This window comes from Myotis myotis, unplaced genomic scaffold (assembly GCF_014108235.1).
Source record: "Myotis myotis isolate mMyoMyo1 unplaced genomic scaffold, mMyoMyo1.p scaffold_m19_p_19, whole genome shotgun sequence".
NCBI lineage: Eukaryota > Metazoa > Chordata > Mammalia > Chiroptera > Vespertilionidae > Myotis > Myotis myotis.
The window spans coordinates 36,941,431-36,963,652 of NW_023416323.1; the positions used below are offsets into that span (position 1 = coordinate 36,941,431).

The 22,222-nt window shown below is 58.9% G+C and overlaps 1 protein-coding gene across 1 annotated transcript in view; it reads left to right on the top strand.

The window, feature by feature from the left end:
- Nucleotides 1–22,222, top strand: part of CNGB1 (cyclic nucleotide gated channel subunit beta 1) — a 49,895-nt gene that overhangs the window by 19,797 nt on the left and 7,876 nt on the right. The window contains exons 18-32 of the mRNA XM_036346846.1: nucleotides 2,254–2,416; nucleotides 3,368–3,472; nucleotides 4,685–4,842; nucleotides 6,133–6,288; nucleotides 7,850–8,058; nucleotides 8,264–8,314; nucleotides 8,553–8,639; nucleotides 9,911–9,975; nucleotides 10,746–10,868; nucleotides 14,023–14,164; nucleotides 14,769–14,928; nucleotides 18,455–18,552; nucleotides 18,639–18,722; nucleotides 19,753–19,871; nucleotides 20,103–20,249. Of these exons, the coding sequence (XP_036202739.1) occupies nucleotides 2,254–2,416; nucleotides 3,368–3,472; nucleotides 4,685–4,842; nucleotides 6,133–6,288; nucleotides 7,850–8,058; nucleotides 8,264–8,314; nucleotides 8,553–8,639; nucleotides 9,911–9,975; nucleotides 10,746–10,868; nucleotides 14,023–14,164; nucleotides 14,769–14,928; nucleotides 18,455–18,552; nucleotides 18,639–18,722; nucleotides 19,753–19,871; nucleotides 20,103–20,249 (1,867 nt within the window). The remainder of the gene's footprint in view (nucleotides 1–2,253; nucleotides 2,417–3,367; nucleotides 3,473–4,684; nucleotides 4,843–6,132; nucleotides 6,289–7,849; nucleotides 8,059–8,263; nucleotides 8,315–8,552; nucleotides 8,640–9,910; nucleotides 9,976–10,745; nucleotides 10,869–14,022; nucleotides 14,165–14,768; nucleotides 14,929–18,454; nucleotides 18,553–18,638; nucleotides 18,723–19,752; nucleotides 19,872–20,102; nucleotides 20,250–22,222) is intronic.

Sequence of the window (22,222 nt, forward strand, 5' to 3'; positions counted from 1 at the left end):
ATTTCCGAGGACTGTTGGTATCTGCCCGGCAAATTCCATGTCAGGGAAGCAGAGGCCCCAGGTGCCGGCAGGCAGAGCAGGCAGCTCAGGAGGAGCGGCCTCCCCCGGGGCCAGTGCGGAGGACGGCCGCCCGGCTCTGCTCCACTGTGACAAGGTGCCCTCCGCGGCCGGCAGGCCTGCTACTTGCTGTCTAATGACCAAGTGCTCAGGGACACACCGACCCCTCTGGGCTGACCCCTGTCGTTTTCTGCCTTAACTCAAGCCCGCCCCGCCCACTTGCCCTTTCGATCTGTGTGTGTTTGGCTGGCACGGGGCAGGCTGCCTCCAGGTCAGCAAGCAGGGGGAGCGCTGGACGTTTCATGACGGAGACCACTGTGGTCCTTCTCTCCTGTTCCTAACACGGGGTGGGCAGAGCAGGCCGAGGGGGCACCAGTCGTCCTCATGACAAGGGGTGACGCCCCGCTGCCGTCTTCTGGGCAAGCCCTCCAACCACCTGCTCCAAAGGGTCCCCGACTCCCACCCTCTATCACTCCCGGGTTTTACGCAGGTCTGTATCAACTCTGCTTTGATCTCCTTACTGTTTTCCTCCCAATCGATGCGCTTTTTAATGTAATGAAGTGTATTTAGTTATTTATTTTTAAATATATTTTTATTGATTTCAGAGAGGAAGGGAGAGGGAGAGAGAGATAGAAGCACCAACGATGAGAGAAAAATCATGGATCGGCTGCCTCCTGCACGCCCCCTACTGGGGATCGAGCCCGCAACCCAGGCAAAGTGCCCTGACCGGGAATCGAACTGTGACCTCCTGGTTCACAGGTCGATGCCCAACCATTGAGCCTCGCTGGTCGGGCTTAATGAAGTGCATCTAAGCAGGAAACTTGCCTTTACTCTAACAATGAAAACCGGCCTGCCTTACCGTAATAGAAGGCACAGATAGAAAGAACCACGAAGACACTGAAAGCAAAGCGATGACAATTTTCAGTGGCACAGGACGGCCGGCGGGGCTCGGGCGGAGACCTGCTCCAAGGGCCAGAGGGGAGGAGAGGGGCCACACAGGTGTAAGGCCAGAGCAGCACTAGCCCGACACTCCCTCTCTGCACCCAGGACCTACAGAGCGTTGACGAGAGGAAGGTCCTCATGCTCTGCTGTCCTTGGCCTGCTCTGTGCCATCTCGTCATCTCATGTCCTCCCTGGTCCCGGGAGCCCCACACCCTGAGAAATATTCCCAGTGACACGTTGGGACAGTGGACACCCGGCCCCGCAGTCCCTGTGGTGGGGGAGGGAGCCTGAGGTGGGGCCACACTCAGGCTCCCAGGGAGGACCAGTCTCGGGATGTGGGCCTCTCAGAGGTCGGGAAGGGGTTGGGTTGATGAATTTGGGGGGTTCCTGGCATGTAGTAAAGCAAGGAAATACCGCCCGGCCAGTGTGGCTCAGTGGTTGAGTGTCACACCTATGAACCAGCAGGTCACGGTTCGATTCCTGGCCGGGGCACATGCCCGGGTTGTGGGCTCCATCCCCAGAGTGGGGCGTGCAGGAGGCAGCCGATCCATGATTCTCTCTCATCATTGATGTTTCTGTCTCTCTCTCCCTCTCCCTTCCTCTCTGAAATTAATAAAAATATCTTTAGAAACAAACAAAGAAATACCCAAACGGGTCCCCCAACAGCAGTAACGCTCACGACAAAGACAGGCTGTTGCCCTTGACTGGAGGACGCTCCACATAGCCCCCTGAGGCCTTCAAGAGAGCGAGGCCTGGTGCCTTCTCCTCTCATCCCCGGGCCTGGGAAGGCATCACCCCCTTCCCTGGGATGGGGACACTGAGGCCCAGAGAAGGGAAGCAGCTGAGCCAGGCTGTGCTAGGCCAGGCGCTGGGACTGCCCCCCCCCCCAGGCTCCCCATGCCTTCTCTGAGGCTGTACCCCCACCCCCTGCAACCCTGGGTCCTTGATGCTTACCAGGCCAGGGAATCCCAGTGGGGCTTTGGAGACCTGGACTCCAGGCCGTGTCCTGGGGCTCCGGTGGCTTCTGTGGCATCACAGCTGCCTCTGTGGGTCCTGGCTGGTGGCCGGGGTCGCGTGGCTCTCGGAGGCCTCTGGGCTCTGTGCCTTGCGCATCCTGCATGGAGGTCTGTGTGGGCCCCTTTGGGAGGTGGCTGCCAGCGGCTGCTCCAAGCCTGTGTCTATGGCCTCTCTCTCTCTCTCTCTCTCTCTCTCTCTCTCTCTCTTTCTCTCTGTCCCCTCCCTTCTTTCCCCAAGTGCCTGCCACAGAAGAGCACCCGGAAGTGCAGGTGGAAGACACTGATGCTGACAGCCACCCCCTCATCGAGGAGGACAAGCCACCCTCACCCGAGCGGCTGCCACCGTCTCCTGCCAAGTCCGACACCCTCACAGTCCCGGGATCGGCCGCGGGGACCCGCAGGTCGCCTTTTATGCTTCTCATGGGCTTTCCGCAGCACCGTGCCACCTGCCCATTTGGCAGATGAGGAGACTGAGGCCAGAGAGGGGAAGCAGCTGGCCCGAGGTCACTCAGGGAGTTGGGGTTAGAACCGGGACTGTGCCCTCCCTTGCTGGTTCTCCTAATTCTCTATAGAGGACCCTCCGGGGAAGCCCTGTCCCTACTACCCTGAACTGCATATTAGAAGGGGGTAGAATGTGACAAGCCTGATTTCTACCTCCCCTTTTTTAAAATAATTTTTTTTAAAAATATGTTTTTATTGATTACAGAGAGAGGAAGGGAAAGGGAGAGAGAAAGAGAAACATCAGTGATTGAGAGAGAATCATTGATGGACTGCCTCCTGCACGCCCCCTACTGGGGATGGAGCCCACAACCTGGGCATGTGCCCTGACCGGGAATTGAACTATGACCTCCTGGTTCATGGGCCGATGCTCAACCACTGAGCCATGCTGGCCAGATGAGGGCAGTGACTTTAGACTGGGATGGGAAGGAAGGAGGATGTTTAGGCCGAGGCCCAGCTGAGAGATCAGGTTCTTCTTGTGCTGGGTGGGTTTAGTTCCGTTTTACAGAAGGGGAAACTGAGGTGGCTCCGAGCGTTTAAGTCACTTGCCAAGGCCACACACTGGGAAGAGGCAGGGCTGGATTCGAACTCAGGTCTGCCCGAGACCAAGTCAATGCTGTTGTTTTTATGCTCAGCCTTTGAACGGATGTGGAGACTGAGGTCAGAGAGCAGCTGCGAACCTCTCCTCTCCCTTTCGGTGTCCCTGCAGGGACGTGAGGACCCTTGGGCAGCAGCGTCTCCTGCCCCATCCCCACCCAGGATTTGGCTCTGGGTGATCTGCAAGGGCCCAAGTCGGCTCCCTTCCCCCAGGGCCTGCCCTCGCTGAAGGCCCCTTCCATACTGTGTCCTCGCAGGAAGAGGCTGCCCTCCCAGGATGAGGAAGCGGAAGAGAAGGAGCTGTCGCCGGCCGAGACCCCTGTGGTCGCCTGGCCCGACGCCCCCACCCCGCAGGGTACAGAGTGAGTGGGGGCCTCGCCTGGGGTCTCAGAGAGTCAGAAGGCTGGGGGATGGGTGGGCAAGAGGAGGTGAGTGGGCGGGGGGGACCCTGGATGCTTTAAAATGTGTGTTTATTGATTTTGAGAGAGAGAGAGGAAAGGAAAGGGAGAGCAACATCCATGAGAGAGAAACATCATTGATTGGCTACCTCTGTACGCCCCACACTGGGGGTCAAGCCCACAACCTGGGCAAGTGCGCTGGCTGGGAATTGCACTGTGACCTCTTGGTTTATGGGTTGACCCTCAACCACGGAGCCATGCCAGCCGGACACCACAAGGCAGCCTCTGCCAGTGACTTCTAAGAAGTGAGACGAGGCTGGGTCTCCAGATCTGAAAACACCAGTGTTACACTCAGCTCAGCGAGGGGGACAGGGAGGCCACTCAGAGGAGAGCTGACTTACATGTCTGTGTCCAGGCACCCAGGGCCCTTGCTACACGCCGAGTGGAATGTCAGGCAGACTCGTTCATTCATTCGTTCATTCATTCATTCATTCATTCATTCATTCAGTCTCTTTCTCTTGCTGTGAGTTCATAGTTTAAATTCCTGAAAGTTAAAAAGATATATAATATATCTGTACTGTTTTCCCCACCTCCAGCTATTTCTGAAGCCTAAATAACTAGCCCTGCCTGCCCCTGCCCCCCCAATCTGTCCCAGACACGTATCTCAGGTGAACCCCACACTAGGACTGGTAGCCCTGAGCTGTGTTCACCCCTAAGTCACAGTGGAATCAAAGTTTTTTCAGAACTGCCCATCTGACTTAACGTCTGCACGGTACATTTTCTTTTTTTAAAAAATATATTTTTATTGACTTTAGAGAGGAAGCAAGAGGGAGAGAGAGAGATAGAAACATCAATGACGAGAGAGAATCATTGGTTGGCTGCCTCCTGCACCCCCCACACTGGAGATGGAGCCCTCAACCCGGGCATGTGTCCTGACCGGGATGTGAACCATGACCTCCTGGTCCTCAGGTCGATGCTCAGCCACGGAGCCACGTTGGCCAGGCTGCGCAGCGCCTTTTCTGAAAGCTGGGCCCGGGGCCTCACTCCCAGGCGGGACTTCCTGCCAGGAGGTGACAAAGTGGGCTCTGACGTCCAAGGGGTTCCACCTCCGCAGGCCAGGTGGGGTCAGCTCTTGCCGGGGGCACAGGGGTCCCTTCCCACGTGGTGTTTCCATAGCGACCAGGACCGGGCGTCCTCCTCCGCCAGCCAGAACAGCGCCGTCATCAACGAGCGGCTGCAGGAGCTGGTGAAGCTCTTCAAGGAGCGGACGGAGAAGGTGAAGGAGAAGCTCATTGACCCGGATGTCACCTCCGACGAGGAGAGCCCCAAGCCCTGTGAGTCCAGAGCTGGGGCCACCCAGCAGGGGTGGGGTGGGGCCCCTAAAGCCTATTGACTCATGGTGAGGGTGGCCCCCCAAATGACTGAGGTGTTTGAGAGCAGCCACATCCCCACTGCGTGGATTTTGGGGTCCTGTAGGTACAGGCTTAGCTATGTACCCAGGGGAGGGGAGAAGGTCCCAGTTCTGACCAATGATCTAGTACTTGGCTCCCCTGTCCGACAGGGCAAGTACCCTCATGGACTCTTATTTATTATGATTAAATATATTTTTATTGATTTCAGAGAGGAAGGGAGAGGGAGGGAGAGAAACATCAATGATAAGAGAATCATTGATCAGCTGCCTCCTGCACGCCCCCTACTGGGGATCGAGCCCGAAATCCAGGCATGTGCCCTGACTGGAAATCGAACCGTGACCTCCTGGTTCAGAGGTCAATGCTCAACCACTGAGCCACACCTGGCCAGGCGACCCTTCTGTCTTTATCCCCCTGGCGTCAGGTGGTCCACCCTGGGGCGTATCTCGGGGTCTTACAATCAGATGGTGTCCATAACTCACTGTGGAACCAGACGGTCTTGTCTTTCAGATGCCTCACTAGCAATACTCTCATGGGGCTACCTGAACGTCTTCTGCTTTCGAGGTGGCAGGAGGAAATGAGGAGCCTGCTCTGTTGGTGGGGGTGGTGGGGGTGGGGCGAGGGTTCTAGGTCTTTCCAAAGGAGGACCGTGCCTTAGAACTCACGGTGCCAGCAACGAGCCAGCAGAGCCAGCCTTTGCCATCCTACCGCTAGGAACATGGCCAAATTGCACCTGTAAGAGCCAATCTCTAGGTCACCCTCCTCGCCATCCACTGGCTGTCATCCATTCGGTGTCTTGTTTTAGAGACAAAGGAGCCGAGCTTCCTGCTCTGAGGAACCTAGAGCAGTGTTGCCCTGGTTTCTGACCCTGGGGGGTGGAAGTCCTGGGTCCGAGGCGCTCCTGCCCTGCAGGGGGAACCAAACGATCCAAACAGATGCACAAGCAGACACTCAGCTGACACATCCACTGGCCCAGAGGCGCCTCCTGTGGGCAGTTCCACATGGCGGCTGCTGAGCGTTGCTGGACGGCCCAGTCGCTGCGAGGAGGGAGCTTAGGGTTTTCCTCCAGGAGAGCCCCCTGGCGGCTGCCCACAGAGCCGGGACGGGGCCAGGGTCCCTCAGCCCCAGTGCGGGGTCTGCAGCTGGGAGCCTTCTCCCTGCATCCCCTGCCTGAGCCGCAGGGCTGGGTCAGGGGTGACCGGCGTCCTCCCACAGCTCCCGCCAAGCAAGCCCCGGAGCCGGCCGCGGGCACGACGCCCGCTGGGGAGGCGCAGGCGGAGGAGGAGCACTACTGCGACATGCTCTGCTGCAAGTTCAAGCGCCGGCCCTGGCGGAAGTACCAGTTCCCCCCGAGCATCGACCCGCTGACCAGTGAGTCCCGGCTGGGCCGTGGGCATGGCCGCCACGTGACACGAGAGGACGGGAGAGCGGGACGGGATGGAGGGGCTGAGCCAGACGTGGGCTGGGAGGCCGTGGGCATCCAAGGCTGGGACCCCGAAACAAACACACACATCCCTGGAAGGGAACGCACGATCACAGCCGTCGGACAGACACGGGAACAGAGGCACAGAGAAGTTCGCCGCCGACACACACCGCTAGTGCTGGCAGCTGGGCCCCTGACAGCTGACCAGGTCTTTCTGCTCAGCTCTTGCTGGCTCCTTCCTGGAGGTGCTGCTCTGAGCAGAAAAGGGAAGTTCTTCCCACATCTGAAGGGAATCCCCTCTTTTAGCCCATTCACTATTCCTCAGGAGTGACAGACCTTCATGTGTGCGCGGCTCTTTACAGTTTACAGAGAATCTTCCTGCCTTTCTTATCTGACCTCTTAGGCCTGAGCCTCAGGGCAGGGCAGGAGCCACAGAGGGACTTCCTCAAGGTCACACAGGCAGTCATTTGGGGGACACTGGTGTCCACTGGGCCTCTAAAATGACCAGGTGACCTATGGTATCCACCCATCCACCCATCCATCCATCCATCCATCCATCCACCCATCTGTCCATCCATCCATCCATCCATCCACCCATCCACCCATCCATCCATCCACCCATCATCCATCTATCTATCCATCCACCCACCTACCCACCCACCCACCCACCCACCCATCCATTCATCCATCCACCCATTCATCCATCCACCCATCCGTCCATCCATCCATCCATCCATCCATCCATCCATCCACTCATCCATCCATCCATCCATCCATCCATCCATCCATCCACCCACCCATCCATCCACCCGTCCGTCCATCCACCCGTCCGTCCATCCATCCATCCATCCATCCATCCATCCACTCATCCATCCATCCATCCATCCATCCATCCATCCATCCATCCAGTCATCCACCCATCCATCCATCCACCCGTCCGTCCATCCACCCATCATCCATCCATCTATCTATCCATCTATCTATCCATCCACCCACCTACCCACCCACCCACCCACCCATCCATTCATCCATCCACCCATCTGTCCATCCATCCATCCATCCATCCACCCATCCATCCATCCACCCGTCCGTCCATCCATCCATCCATCTATCCATCCATCCATCCACTCATCCATCCATCCATCCATCCATCCATCCATCCATCCATCCACCCATCCATCCACTCATCCACCCATCCATCCATCCACCCGTCCGTCCATCCATCCATCCATCCATCCACTCATCCATCCATCCATCCATCCATCCATCCATCCATCCATCCATCCATCCATCTACATGTCTGTGTATCCATCTGTCCATCTTCGGTGCATTACGTACCACTGTGTATTTACTAAGGCAGGAACTAGATTCCCCGCTCTGAGTTATAGGAGTGTCACACGTACTTAGTGCTTCTAGGAAAGTGCAGACAGACAAGGGGAACACAGAGGCCCCCACAGAGAGCTCACACTGGCTGAGGCTTGGGCCCGCCCCGGCCCCTCCCGCCCGCAGACCTGATGTACATCCTGTGGCTGTTCTTCGTGGTGTTGGCCTGGAACTGGAACTGCTGGCTGATCCCTGTGCGCTGGGCCTTCCCCTACCAGACGCCGGGCAACCTCTACTTCTGGCTGCTGATGGATTACCTGTGCGACCTCATCTACTTCCTGGACATCACCGTGTTCCAGATGCGCCTGCAGTTTGTCAGGGGAGGGGACATCATTGTGAGTCGCCGGCAGGCGGAGCGGGTGGCTGGGGGATCCCCCTCCCCACCTGGGAACCTGGAGGCTCTCCCCAAGCGCATCTGCTCCGTTCTGGTTCCTCCTTGTCCAGGGGCTACAACTCTGATAGGAAGGTGTGTGTGGGGGGGTCATTAGGGACTTCCATCGCCGCTCCCCATTTCTCGGTCATGATTCCATTTCCTTCCAGACAGACAAAAAGGAGATGCGCAATAACTACCTGAAGTCTCCCCGCTTTAAGGTGTGTGCAGGGATGAAGGTGGTACCTCAGGGGGCCCTGGGTGCTCCGGGGCAGGTGGGACGTGGCTCCCCGGGCTGGCACGGGCTGGGCAGTCAGCAGCCTGTGGGTGGGAGGCCTTCTGCTCTACGCTTAGGCCTCCTGAGTGCACCTGTCCGCTGAGGGGAGAGGCCCCATCGCTCACCCCCTCCCAGCCCTGGGTTTCCTGTTGCACACGCTGTGCTGCCCGCTGGGATTGCAGATGGACCTGCTGTGCCTGCTGCCCTTGGACTTGCTCTACCTGAAGTTCGGCGTGAACCCCCTCCTGCGGCTGCCCCGCTGTCTGAAGGTAGGACCGGTGGCTTCGCCCCGGCAGCACCGGGAGCGGGAGGCGCCGGGAGGGTGTCCCCCTCGGAGAGGCAGGGTGAGTCCAATCTGGGTTCGAGCCCTGGCTCTGTCACTTCCTGCCTGTGTGCTTTGGGTAAGGGCTGAGTGCGTTTCCTCGCTGCAAAAGGAGAATGCTAATAGATACCGCACATGCAAAACATGTGTAAGGTAACATATCTATCGCTATAGAGACAGATATATACACACGTATATAGCTGACCTTGAACAGCACGGGTTTGAACTGCGTGGGTCCACAGATATGCAGATTTTTAAAAATAAATACATATATTACTACAAACGTATTTTCTCCTCCTTACGACTTTCTTAATAATATTTTCGGTTCTCCAGCATCCTTTATTGTAGACATACAGTGTATAATACATACAATGTAAAAAATAGGTGTAAATCAACTGATTATGTGATCGGCAAGGCTTCTGGGCAAAGTAGGCTGTTTGTTAGTAGTTCAGTTCGTGGGGAGCCCAAACTTACACACGGATTTTCGGCTGCACAGGGGTCCGCACCCCAACCCCCACGCTCGTCACTGTACGGTGCGGTGGTCGAAGGTGCTCAGCACAGAGAGCGGCTGTGTGGTTACTTTTATTGTTAGAAAAAAAAGGGTGTAAGTGAGGGCGTTAGGGACACGGTTCACTATGAGATGGTTTTCTTTCGAAGGTAACACTGACAGCAGTTCCTTACCTGGGACACAGGGGCCCCTCCAAGGCTCATGATCAGAGTGAGAAGGTCTAGGAGGCCCCTGAGATTATGCTGTTAGGACATGATGGCATGAAACTTCAGAGGAAGAGGCGCCATGGTTGCCGCCGGATTAGTAACTGGAGTCTCTGGCCCTGACCCTGCGAGGACTCAGGACCTGTGATTTTTTAAAAAATATATATTTTATTGATTTTTTTACAGAGAGGAAGGGAGAGGGATAGAGAGTTAGAAACATTGATGAGAGAGAAGCATCGATCAGCTGCCTCCTGCACATCCCCTCCTGGGGATGTGCCCACAACCAAGGTACATGCCCTTGACCAGAATCGAACCTGGGACCCTTCAGTCCCCAGGCCGACGCTCTATCCAGTGAGCCAAACCAGCCAGGCAGGACCTGTGATTTTGAACGTCCCCTCTCCAGCCTCCTCCTGAGTCCTGGCACCCCCAGGGGAACTGGGCTATGGTGTGAGGGTGGGGTGTCACCCCTGGACCGCAGGCTGCCCTGATGCCTTGTTCTCTCTCCAGTACATGGCCTTCTTCGAGTTCAACAGCCGCCTGGAATCCATCCTCAGCAAAGCCTACGTTTACAGGTGAGAGACACGCACACACACGCACACGCACACACACACACACACGCACACATGCACACATACACACACACCCTCCACCCACGCTTCCCCTGGCCTGCAGGCCTCAGCACGGCCGGAAGCCGGGCCCCTTCCTGGCCCTCCTCGGGGGATGTTTGTGTTTCAGGGGAGCAGGGATGTCCCGTTTCCCGCGATTGTGAGAAGGGAACACCTCGGTCGGCACGCACGCCTCACCCCTGTTTCCAGGGTGAAGCTTCATGTTGGTCTCAGCTCAGGGGACTGACCCCCCCGCCCAATTGCTCAAATCCTGGGGGACGGGGAGCAAGGACCTAGCGGGCCATTGGGTGGTGTCCAAGGATGGCCAGCCAGGGCAGGTCGGGGACAGGTCCTCTCCCCTCTCTCGTGGACTGGCACTTCTGCACACCCTGTCCCTCCTCTGCCCCTGCCCACGGACGCACTGCCCAGGACTGTGTGCACAGGCCTCTCTGGGCCAAACCAGCCCTGGTCTTGACAGTGCTGTCCGGAGCCACCACTCCCAGCGCGCAGTCTCAAAAGAGCATCCGGTCGGCTCCGTGCATTGGCTCCTGTGCTGTCCCTATTGGCCAGTGACCGCCCCCAGGCAGCTGGGCGAGGCCACGCAGCTCCCACGGGGGCGTCTGTGGGGTGGGTGCCGGAGAGGGGAGGTCGGCGGGCGTGTTCCCTGTGCGCCTGCCCCTGGTGAGATGTCACGGCCACCCTCCCGCTGCATGTTCACGCCTCTCCTTCCCTGGCAGGGTGATCAGGACCACCGCCTACTTGCTCTACAGCTTGCACTTGAACTCATGCCTGTATTACTGGGCATCGGCCTATCAGGGCATTGGCTCCACCCACTGGGTGTACGATGGCGTGGGGAACAGGTGAGCCAGCCTTCCTCCCGGGCCATCCTGCCCGCACAGGGACTCCCATACAGCCCCATCCCCGCATGCTCCCCAGGCCTCCTCCATCCCAAGGAACTACCACGGTGATGAGGTTGAGGGCCCAAGTCTCCCGTCCTCGCTCAGCTAACATCTGAGCCCCTGCCACGTGCCAGGCAGAGGGGCACAGCCCTGAGCCAGACCCGCTGGAGAGACCCTTTGGGATCCCGGAGTCTAGCTGAGTTGGCAGAGTCCCCGCACATGTGCATTGGGGTGGGTGCCCTAAGGGCACAGCTGTATGGGAACGAGGCCGCAGAAACCTCAGCACAGCTCCCGGGCGTCCCTGGCCCCTCGAGGGTTGACCAACAAGGCGAAACCTACTTCCCTTCGGGCGGCATGGCTCAGTGGTTAAGCGTTGACATTTGAGCCAAGAGTTCACGGTTCGATTCCCTGTCGGGCACATGTCCAGGTTGCGGGCTCGATCCCTGGTGGGGGTGTGTGTGCAGGAGGCAGCCAATCAATGATTCTCTCTCATTATTGATGTTTCTATCTCTCTCTCCCTCTCCATCCCTCTCTGAAATAAATTTTTAAAAATATATATATATTTTTTTTAAAAAGAAGAAACCTACTTGCCCATCCAGAGAGCTGCCATACACTGTGGGACATGATCAAATGATGATGCTGATGGTGATGGTAATGATGATGATGATAATAATAATAATAATAATAGCAGGAACCGCAGCGCAGCTATAAGGTACCAGCCCTGCTAACACAGTCACTCACTTAATCCTCCCAACAATCACACAAGAGAGGTGCTATCATTGCCCCGTTTCACAGACGAGGTAACAGGTGTGCAGCAACCTCTGAGGGCAGCGCAGTTCCTAAGTTAGAGAGCTGGGATTTGAGCCCAGGCAGGGTGACTACAGTGTCACAAATGTCTGCCTGGGGCTGCGGAGGTGGAATGAGGTCAGTTCTTGGCCTTGGCAGGTGGAGAGAAGGGGCAGAGCATGCCTGGGGGAGGGGCCACCGTGAAGACAGGTGTGGAGTTGCAGGACAATGGAGTTAAGGACCTGCTGGCAGTCTGTGTCCTCCAAGGGGGCGGGGTGTGGAATGACCTGGGAAGGTAGGCGGGGCCTGGTTGCCCAGCAGCCTCCCTACCTGAGCAGTTCCAGCCTCACCTTCTTAGGCCAGTGGTTCTCAACCTTGTGGTCTTTTAAATGCAGTTCCTCATGTTGTGACCCAACCATAAAATTATTTTCGTGGCTACTTCATCACTGTCATGTTGCTACTGTTGTGAATCGTTATGTAAATATCTGATATGCAGGATGGTCTTAGGCGACCCCTGTGAAAGGGTCGTTCGACCGCCAAGGGGGTCGCGACCCACAGGTTGAGAACCGCTGCTCTAGGCCCTCTCTGTCCGATACTGGAGCGACTAGCCACACGGGGTACTGGGCTCTTGAGATGCAGGTGCAAGTGAGATGTGTGGGACATACTGGCTCTTTGAAGGAGAAGTCCCTGGCTTTACTAAGATTCTCAGAGGCGTCTGTACCCCAACAAGCTATGGACCCACGTCCTGGGGCTGGGCCTGGCACCGCCATCGCAGGCACAGGGGAGGAGTGGCCAGCAGGGAGTGGAGAACAGGGCCTTCCTCCAGTAGGGCCCCCAGGAGCTCTCAGTACTCAGCGTGGAGGGCACCCCTTTTCTGGCAACACTGCTCTTTTCCAAAGGAAATCCTACGGGGAACCCCGATACATGGCCAAAGCACAAGCAGCGAAGGAGGACTCCCCTACGAGTCCAGAAGCCCAATACCATGGATAATTATAATACTCAGAACAGCGACCATTTGTCCAGCGTCTGCTATGGGCTGGGGCTTGAGGACCCAACATATCTGGCCCTTCATCCTGCAGGGTCCCCACAGACCGGGTAGCATGGAAGACAAGGCTTCAGGGAGCCCCCTGAGATGTGCCAGCCAGTGGACGGTCCCTCCCGCCAGGAAGGGTTTGGGGAGAGGCTGAGGCTTGCCGACATCACGCCTGTTTTCTTCCTGTTGGCTCAGCAGCTCCCCGCTTCCTTGCTCAGTCCCGCTGGCTAAAGGCCTTTCCTGCGCCCTCTGGTGGCCAGGACAGGTGGGACAGGGGACCTCACAGGGCCGGCCGGTGTTGTCCGGCGATTCCCCTGCACCAGGTGGAAATGAGGGACAGGGCGGCTCAAAGCCCTGCCCAGGCCTCCAGCTGGTCAGAGCCAGAGAGCCCTCCATACCATCGCCGACCACCGCTGCTTCCCTCCCCCATTACGTGTTTGCTTGCCTGTCCCCACTAGATGGTGAACTTCTTGAGGTCACGGGAGTCTATTGTTCTCAGAGCAGGCACGTGATGGCTGGCACTTACCCAGAGCCCACCTGGGCCAGGTGTGCTTCTAGCACAGCGGTTCTCAACCTGTGGGTCGCGACCCCTTTGGTGGTCGAACGACCCTTTCACAGGGGTCACCCAAGACCATCCTGCATATCAGATGTTTACATGACGATTCATCACAGTAGCAACATCACAGTGATGAAGTAGCAACGACAATAATGTTATGGTTGGGTCACAGCATGAGGAACTGTATTTAAAGGGCCAGAAGGTTGAGAACCACTGCACCTCAGCTGTCCTCACGGTCACCTGTGACGGGTGTTGTCTGTGAACACGCCCACTGGAGGGAAGGAAGCTGAGGCTTGGTCCGGGTTTTGCAGCTGGAGGGTGGCAGCGCTGGGTTTGTGCCCGGGAAGTCCAGCTTCAGGGCCCGTGTTCCATTTATATATATATATATATATATATATATATATATATATATATATATATATTTATTCATTTCAGAGAGGAAGGGAGAGGAAGAGAGAGATAGAAACATCAACGATGAGAGAGAATCATGGATTGGCTGCCTCCTGCACGCCCCCCCCCCCCCCCGCCCCCACTGGGAGTCGAGCGTGAATCTGGGCATGTGCCCTGACCGGGAATCAAACTGTTGACCTCCAGGTTCAAAGGTCGATGCTCAGCCACTGAGTCACCCCGGCTGGGCAGGGCTTTCTTTCTCGCACAAGCACGTCTGTCAGGGCCAGGCCACCTGGGTCGGGGGAGCGGGGCCTGTGATGCCTGAGCCGCCCTTCCTCTTCCTCCCTTAGTTACATCCGCTGTTACTACTGGGCTGTGAAGACCCTCATCACCATCGGGGGGCTGCCCGACCCCAAGACGCTGTTTGAAATCGTCTTCCAGCTGCTGAACTATTTCACGGGCGTCTTCGCTTTCTCCGTGATGATCGGACAGGTAGCTGGGTCACGGTCCGGCTGCCCACACTTGCCTGCGGGAGCGTGCCCACGCGTGCCTGGGCCTTTTCCACTGAGCCTGGGAGCCTGGGCTTGGGGCCCATCCCCTCCGGGCGCTGGCTTCCCTGGGAAATGCCCCTCCCCTGGGAGGTCCGAGAGCTGGCTGAACGGTTTCTGCAGGGGCTGAGGGACTGGGCCCTTGAAGAGAGCAGCCCCTGGGGCGGGGGTTCTGATGTGCTGGGGGCGACACTCAGCCGTCCTCAGAGTTACCTTTGAGGCCCCGCGCCCTCACCGGGCATATTTCCTGCAGCCTGGGGTCCAAGTGCCCCTGGCACCAAGCGGCTGTGTGGTATCAGCATCAGCCCAGCCCCTGGGACCTGAGGCCGCCCAGGGGGCCAGCAGCCTAGCCCCCCATCCCCCGCTGGAGACAGAACTCCCCGCCAGCAAATCCTTCTCTGGGTGGACATGGGCCTCCCTCTCTCTGAACCCCACTGCACCCTGGTCTGTGTGAAGTAAACGTGCCCGTGTCCCACGTCCCCAAAGCCCATGGAACGGCCCCGTTCAGACCCAGCAGCTTCCTCGCCCCCACCCCCCTCTTGCCCCAGATGAGAGACGTGGTGGGGGCCGCCACGGCCGGGCAGACCTACTACCGCAGCTGCATGGACAGTACCGTGAAGTACATGAACTTCTACAAGATCCCCAGGTCCGTGCAGAACCGCGTCAAGACCTGGTACGAGTACACCTGGCACTCCCAAGGCATGCTGGGTAAGACTCCCCCTGCAGGCACCCCGCCCTCCTGGGCCTGCCCTCGTCCTGTGACCCGGAGGCCAGCCTGGGGCCTCTGTTGTCTGTGTCCCTACATTTATGTGAGAGGGGCCTGGGAGGCCGGTGGGGCGCCCGGGGCTGGGCCGTCAGGAGGCCCTGGGGACTTGAGGGGCCTGTCTTCTGGGGGCTCTGCCCACCTCACTTCACCCACCTCGGAATGGGTGCTCATTGCACATGGGAGTACAACCGAGTCAGGAGAAAAGGAAGTGCCTCTCTCTCTCTCTCTCTCTCTCTCGTCTCCAAATGTAGACACACGTATGTATAGATTTCTTTGTAAATTTGCTGATGTTATGCTTTGCTTCTGAAATTATTTGGCTACAATTAGTTTAATTCACTGCTGTTTCTGCATTCTTGTCCGTGTTGGGGTGTGGGGTGTGCTCAGCAATTCTTACAAAGTGGGAGAATCTTACCTGAAATTTCTTGCAGATGCAGAAAGGTTTTCACAGATTCTAAAGGGAACCCTTAATGGAATCGGGATATGCTAATCATATGTTAATTATTTAAATTTCCCCAGTTTCCTTTTTAGCTCTGGGAGCTAGTCATTTTGTTCTCAGAGCCTAGACGTGATTTTGGAGGCCTCTGGAAAGCCCGAGAGCCACCCTATTGTGCCTTGGAGCCCCCCAACTTCTCCAGCCAAATAAAAGGGCCCGTTGCCTCTGTGGGATTCCCTCTGGTCTCAAAGAAGCCGCACCTGTGCCTCAGGTCGCGGCGGTCTGTGGCCACGAGGGCCAGGATCTTGGTTACTCTCGGTTGCTAGTGCTGTGACTCGACAGTTTACAAGGATGCTTCATTACCTCATTCCCCGCAGTGACAGCTTCGTGACATCGGCATCTCACCCCCTTTCCCAGGGGTGCACATTGCCAGAGGGCTCTGCCGGCCCAGGCTCGCTCAGAGCTTGAGCCCATAAATCATCGGTGCAGTGGGCGGGGCATCAGGGTGGGGACTGGTAGTGCATTTCCTGTCTCCAGGGCCAACAGCCATCCATGCCAGGCTCTCTGCTGGGCACCACAGACCTCCTGGTGGGCAAAACTGGCTCGGCCCTTCCCTTCCCGAGACAGACTCTGGCGCCCATGGCTGGGTGGGCTCCTGCGTTCATCCCCCTGGGCTTCCCCAGCCTCCCCGTCCTGGCCTGAAAAGTGGGGGTTATAGTAGTGGGCACCTCTTGGGTTGCTGGGAGAATGACTGAATCATCTTCGTAAAGCATTCCGTAAAAACAGTGCTCCCTCTCAGTACCTGAGGTCTTGCTGATGTCATAGTGTGAGGAGGGAAGATAGATCGCGTACAGACAATTGCAATGAAGGGTGCAGTGTGGACAGGGCCAGGTGCAGTGTGGACGGGGCCAGGTGCAGTGTGAATGGGGCCAGGTGCAGTGTGGACGGGGCCAGGTGCAGTATGGACGGGGCCAGGTGCAGTGTGGACGGGGCCAGGTGCAGTATGGACGGGGCCAGGTGCAGTGTGGACAGGGCCAGGTGCAGTATGGATGGGGCCAGGTGCAGTGTGGACGGGGCCAGGTGCAGTATGGACGGGGCGAGGTGCAGTGTGGACGGGGCGAGGTGCAGTGTGGACGGGGCCAGGTGCAGTATGGACGGGGCCAGGTGCAGTGTGGACGGGGCCAGGTGCAGTATGGATGGGGCCAGGTGCAGTGTGGACGGGGCGAGGTGCAGTGTGGACGGGGCAGGTGCAGTGTGGACGGGACGAGGTGCAGTGTGGATGGGGCCAGGTGCAGTGTGGACAGGGCCGGGTACAGTAAGGACGGGGCCAGGTGCAGTGTGGACGGGGCCAGGTGCAGTATGGACGGGACGAGGTGCAGTGTGGACAGGGCCGGGTACAGTAAGGACGGGGCCAGGTGCAGTGTGGACGGGGCCAGGTGCAGTGTGGATGGCCCAGGTGCAGTGTGGACGGGGCCAGGTGCAGTGTGGACGGGGCAGGTGCAGTGTGGACGGGGCCAGGTGCAGTGTGGACGGGCCGGGTACAGTGTGGATGGGGCTGGGTGCCGTGTTTACGGGGCAGGTGCAGTATGGATGGGGCCAGGTGCAGTGTGGACGGGGCCAGGTGCAGTGTGGACGGGGCCGGGTGCAGTGTGGACGGGGCAGGTGCAGTATGGATGGGGCCAGGTGCAGTATGGACGGGGCCAGGTGCAGTGTGGACGGGCTGGGTACAGTGTGGATGGGCTGGGTGCCGTGTGGACGGGGCCGGGTGCCGTGTGGACGGGGCCAGGTGCAGTGTGGACGGGGCCGGGTGCAGTGTGGACGGGGCAGGTGCAGTGTGGACGGGGCCGGGTGCAGTGTGGACAGGGCTGGGTACAGTAAGGACGGGCCAGGTGCAGTGTGGACAGGGCTGGGTACAGTAAGGGCGGGCCAGGTGCAGTGTAGACGGGGCCAGGTGCATTGTGGACGGGGCCGGGTGCAGTGTGGATGGGGCAGGTGCAGTGTGGACGGGCCGGGTACAGTGTGGATGGGCTGGGTGCCATGTGGACGGGGCAGGTGCAGTATGGATGGGGCCAGGTGCAGTGTGGACGGGGCCGGGTGCAGTGTGGACGGGGCAGGTGCAGTATGGATGGGGCCAGGTGCAGTATGGACGGGGCCAGGTGCAGTGTGGACGGGGCCGGGTGCAGTGTGGACGGGGCAGGTGCAGTGTGGACGGGGCCGGGTGCAGTGTGGACGGGCCGGGTACAGTGTGGATGGGCTGGGTACAGTAAGGACGGGCCAGGTGCAGTGTGGACAGGGCCGGGTGCAGTGTGGACAGGGCCAGGTGCAGTGTGGACGGGGCCAGGTGCAGTGTGGATGGGGCCAGGTGCAGTGTGGACAGGGCCAGGTGCAGTGTGGACGGGGCCAGGTGCAGTGTGGACAGGGCCAGGTGCAGTGTGGACGGGGCCAGGTGCAGTGTGGATGGGGCCAGGTGCAGTGTGGACAGGGCCAGGTGCAGTGTGGACGGGCCGGGTGCAGTGTGGACGGGCCGGGTGCAGTGTGGGACGGGCCGGGTGCAGTGTGGACGGGGCCGGGTGGCAGTGTGGACGGGCCGGGTGCAGTGTGGACGGGCCGGGTGCAGTGTTGGACGGGGCCGGGTGCAGTGTGGACGGGCCGGGTGCAGTGTGGACGGGCCGGGTGCAGTGTGGACGGGCCGGGTGCAGTGTGGACAGGGCAGGTGCAGTGTGGACGGGGCCGGGTGCAGTGTGGACGGGCCGGGTGCAGTGTGGACGGGGCCGGGTGCAGTGTGGACGGGGCCGGGTGCAGTGTTGGACGGGCCGGGTGCAGTGTGGACGGGCCGGGTGCAGTGTGGACAGGGCAGGTGCAGTGTTGGACGGGGCCGGGTGCAGTGTGGACGGGCCGGGTGCAGTGTGGACGGGCCGGGTGCAGTGTGGACGGGCCGGGTGCAGTGTGGACGGGGCAGGTGCAGTGTGGACTAGGTCCACAAGGTGGGGAGGAGCCTGGCTGAGCCCCTGACTGTCGCCAGTTCTCATTTGCAGATGAGTCGGAGCTGATGGTGCAGCTTCCAGACAAGATGCGGCTGGACCTGGCCATCGACGTGAACTACGACATCGTCAGCAAAGTGGCGCTCTTCCAGGTACCCCCTCCACCCGCACCTCCGGGCTCTGGGAGGCCTGAGCCCCCACCTTCCTCTAACCGGGCTCCTGGCTGCTCCCCACGCAGGGCTGTGACCGGCAGATGATCTTTGACATGCTCAAGCGGCTGCGCTCTGTCGTCTACCTGCCCAATGACTACGTGTGCAAGAAGGTGAGGGCCGAGGCGGCCATGGCAACGGCTGGGATTTACCCCCTGCCCTCGGCTGTCGGCTGTGGAGAGCTGGGCTGGGCTGGGCTGGGGGGGGGGGGGAGGCGCCTGTGAGGGCCCAGGGGGGGGGTGCCACAGGGAGGGTGGGATTGCCAGGGATGGGAAGAGTGGCCAGAGCTCTGTGCGCTGGTCAGCCAGCCGCAGGGATCCTGGTTCCGTGGCACCGGAGGCTTTGTCCGGCTCCAGACACCGAACTCAGGTGAGTCTCAGGCTTTGCTCCCTGTACACGGGATCATGGGGGCCAGGCCGAGGAGCCCCACTTTACAGAAAAGGGACGTGAGGAGCCTGAAGAGGGGCAGGGCCATAGCTGTGGATGGAACTGTTGCCAGGATCTTGGTCCTGCGAGGGGGGAAGGGGGCGGGGGCAGAGGTGGGGCAGGGCAAGGCTGCACATGGTACCCTTGCATGGCTGTTTGTGGGTTTTTCCACCCAACCTTTAGTTAAAGGTTGTTTTTTTAATATATTTTTTTATTGATTTCAGAGAGGAAGGGAGAAGGAGAGAAAAAAATAGAAACATCAATGATGAGAAAGAATCATTGATCGGCTGCCTCCTGCACGCCCCTCACTGGGGATCAAGCCCACAAACCAGGCATGTGGCCTGACAGGGACTCGAACCGTGACCTCCTGGTTCATAGGTCCATGTGCAACCACTGAGCCACCGTGGCCGGGCAGCTATCAGTTTATTGTCCGAGGCACCGCGAGACTGTCCGAGGCGCGGGCCCGCATCGGGGTGCATAAAGGGAATTTGTAGAGCACCGTTACACCTGCCCCATGACAGCTAGCATTTCCGTCACCCACTGACTCCCCACCGCCACCCTGTCACTGAGGCAGGCCGAGGGGGGTCATTCTCCCCAATCCACAGATGGAGAGACGGAGGCCCCACAACACACACCAGGTCGTGCCACCGGCCCAGTCCTGCTGTGTCTGCGGCCGATTTGACAATGACAGAGGGACGTGCCCCTTCTCGGTTTCAGGGGGAGATAGGGCGCGAGATGTACATCATCCAGGCGGGGCAGGTGCAGGTCTTGGGCGGCCCTGACGGGAAGTCCGTGCTGGTGACGCTGAGAGCTGGATCTGTATTCGGAGAAATAAGGTCAGAAGGGGAGGGCCCCTGGGTGGGCCTCATCCTCGGGCCCCTGGGTGGGCCTCATCCTCAGGCCCCTGGGGGTCAGAGGGAGCCCTGTGGATGCCGCCCGGGCACCTGCCGACAGATGCAGGTGACACGCTCTCGCCAGCGTGGGGCGGACACAGGGGTGGAGAGGAAGACTGCGGGGTGAGCAGAACCGCAGCCCCGAAGGGCCTCACCCCCTCCTCCCTCACCCAGCCTGCTGGCGGTCGGAGGCGGGAATCGGCGCACGGCCAACGTGGTGGCCCACGGCTTCACCAACCTCTTCATTCTGGACAAGAAGGACCTGAATGAAATCCTGGTGCATTATCCCGAGTCTCAGAAGTTGCTCCGGAAGAAGGCCAGGTACTTTCCTTTCTTTTTTTCACTGACAAAGTCCATGGAGCCCTGGCTGGTTTGGCTCAGTGGATGGAGCGTCAGCCCTCGGACGGAAGGGCCCCGGGTTCGGTTCTGGTCATGGGCGCGCACCTCATTGCAGGCTCGATCCCCGGCCCTGGATGGGGTGGGGCACATGCAGGAGGTGACCGATTCATGTGTCTCTCTCACTTAGGTGTTTCTCTCTGTCTCCCCCTCTCCCTTCCACTCTCTCTAAAAAAAAAAGTGCATGGATGCTTTCGTGTGCGGTCCGGAAGGACTAAGACTTCCTCTTCCATCGCTGTGGGACCTTCTGTGTTTCCTTTGGCAAATACAGGCCGGTCCGCGAATGGGTTCTGAGCTCTGTTTCTGCCTTGCGTGGAGAGCGGCTCACTGTGGGTTCTCTCTGCACGTTGCTTTTTCGCACACAGCGCCAAGCCTGCCGCGCGGCCCCTGTGGGTCCACAGACAGCGCGCTCACCCCCGTGGGCAGCGGCAAAGCGCTCCTGTGCGTGGCCATTCGGGCCGTTTCCGGGATCTTGTAGTAGGAACAGGGCTGCAGTGAGAACCTGTGCACCTGTATCGGGGATTGTCAGGGAGCAGGTGATTTCTTAGGAAAGCGTATTTTTGCTTTTAAAAGATCGGGGTTTTAATTGCGTGACGGAGGTCACGTGGTCCGGTGGAGGACCCCTGTCGGTGTGGGGGTCTGATAGAGCTCAGATCTCCTCCAGCTGTGGTACGGGCTGTGTGACCTTGGGAAAGTTTCTTAACCTCTCTGGTCTCGGTCTTCTCCCCTGTAAACGAAGGGTAACCATAACTCCACCACTGTGTGCGTCTCCAGCAGGGTGCCCGGCCTGTGGGAGGGCTCAGTAAGAAGGTGAATAATGATGGTCCCTCTTTATCTGTTCAATTCCTTCTATAATTTTCCCATTGGATACTTTCTAATGCACATATCTGGTGCCTGCCCTCCCTTGCCATTTATTGCATATTTCCTTTCCCCTTCATTCTTTGAAATAACACCACGCACAGAGCGTGGTCCTGGTAAAAGGAACCGAGTCTCCAACATCTGTTCATGCAGCACAGTCATTTATTGAGGACGTAGTTGGAAGCCCTGGGGACACAGCTGGCGACCGTGTCGCCCGCTATCTGCATCCTATTCGGGGGTGGGGGACCGACAACGGAGAAGTGAATGACTAGGTGATGTGTCAGCCGGGGACAAGGGCTCTGTGGAAACACAAAGCCACAGGAGGGGACACACTGATGGAGGGAGTTACTGGGACAAGCCGGCAAGGAAAAGCCGTTCTGAGCAGGTGGCATGTCCACGGAGACCTGCACAGAGGAAAGGCGCAAGCTGGGGCGCTGCCCGCAGGGAAGAGCATGCCAGGCAGAGGGAACAGCATGTGCAAAGGCCCACGGAGGTGCAGGCTCGGTGTGTATGTGTGCAGACCAGCAAGAAAAGGAGCACAGCTTGCTATGGGGATGGAGGAGCGGGGGGCTGAGGCTGGGGAGGGCCTGTAGGTGAAGCCTGGTGATGGCTCCGCCCGCGATGGGGTGGGGGTGGGGGGTTGGGGGGTGGGGAAGCCACTGGGCCCTTCCAAAGGCTGGTGAACCTGAACTTTCCCCACAAAATCCCCCACTTCCCCTCCTCTCCTGAGGGCCGGGGGAGTGTGGTCAACACTCACTATTCTTGGATCCTGTATTTGTGACTCGCCTCCTCGCTAACATTCATTTACAACCCAGACCCACACTCAGGGGCGTGCGGGCATGGCGTTGGCAGGCCCCGGGGAGCAGGGGAACATCTGAGGCGCCCAGAGCGCGTGTTCCAAGCTGAGCCGGAGCGAGAGGCACTCCGCCCTCTCCTTCCAGCTCCTACTGGACTCGAGTGTCTTTTTTGGTGTGGGGTCTGCTACGTGCCCCGGTTTTTACATTTCCGTGAAGTTTTTTGGTGACCTCCTACTTAAAAGG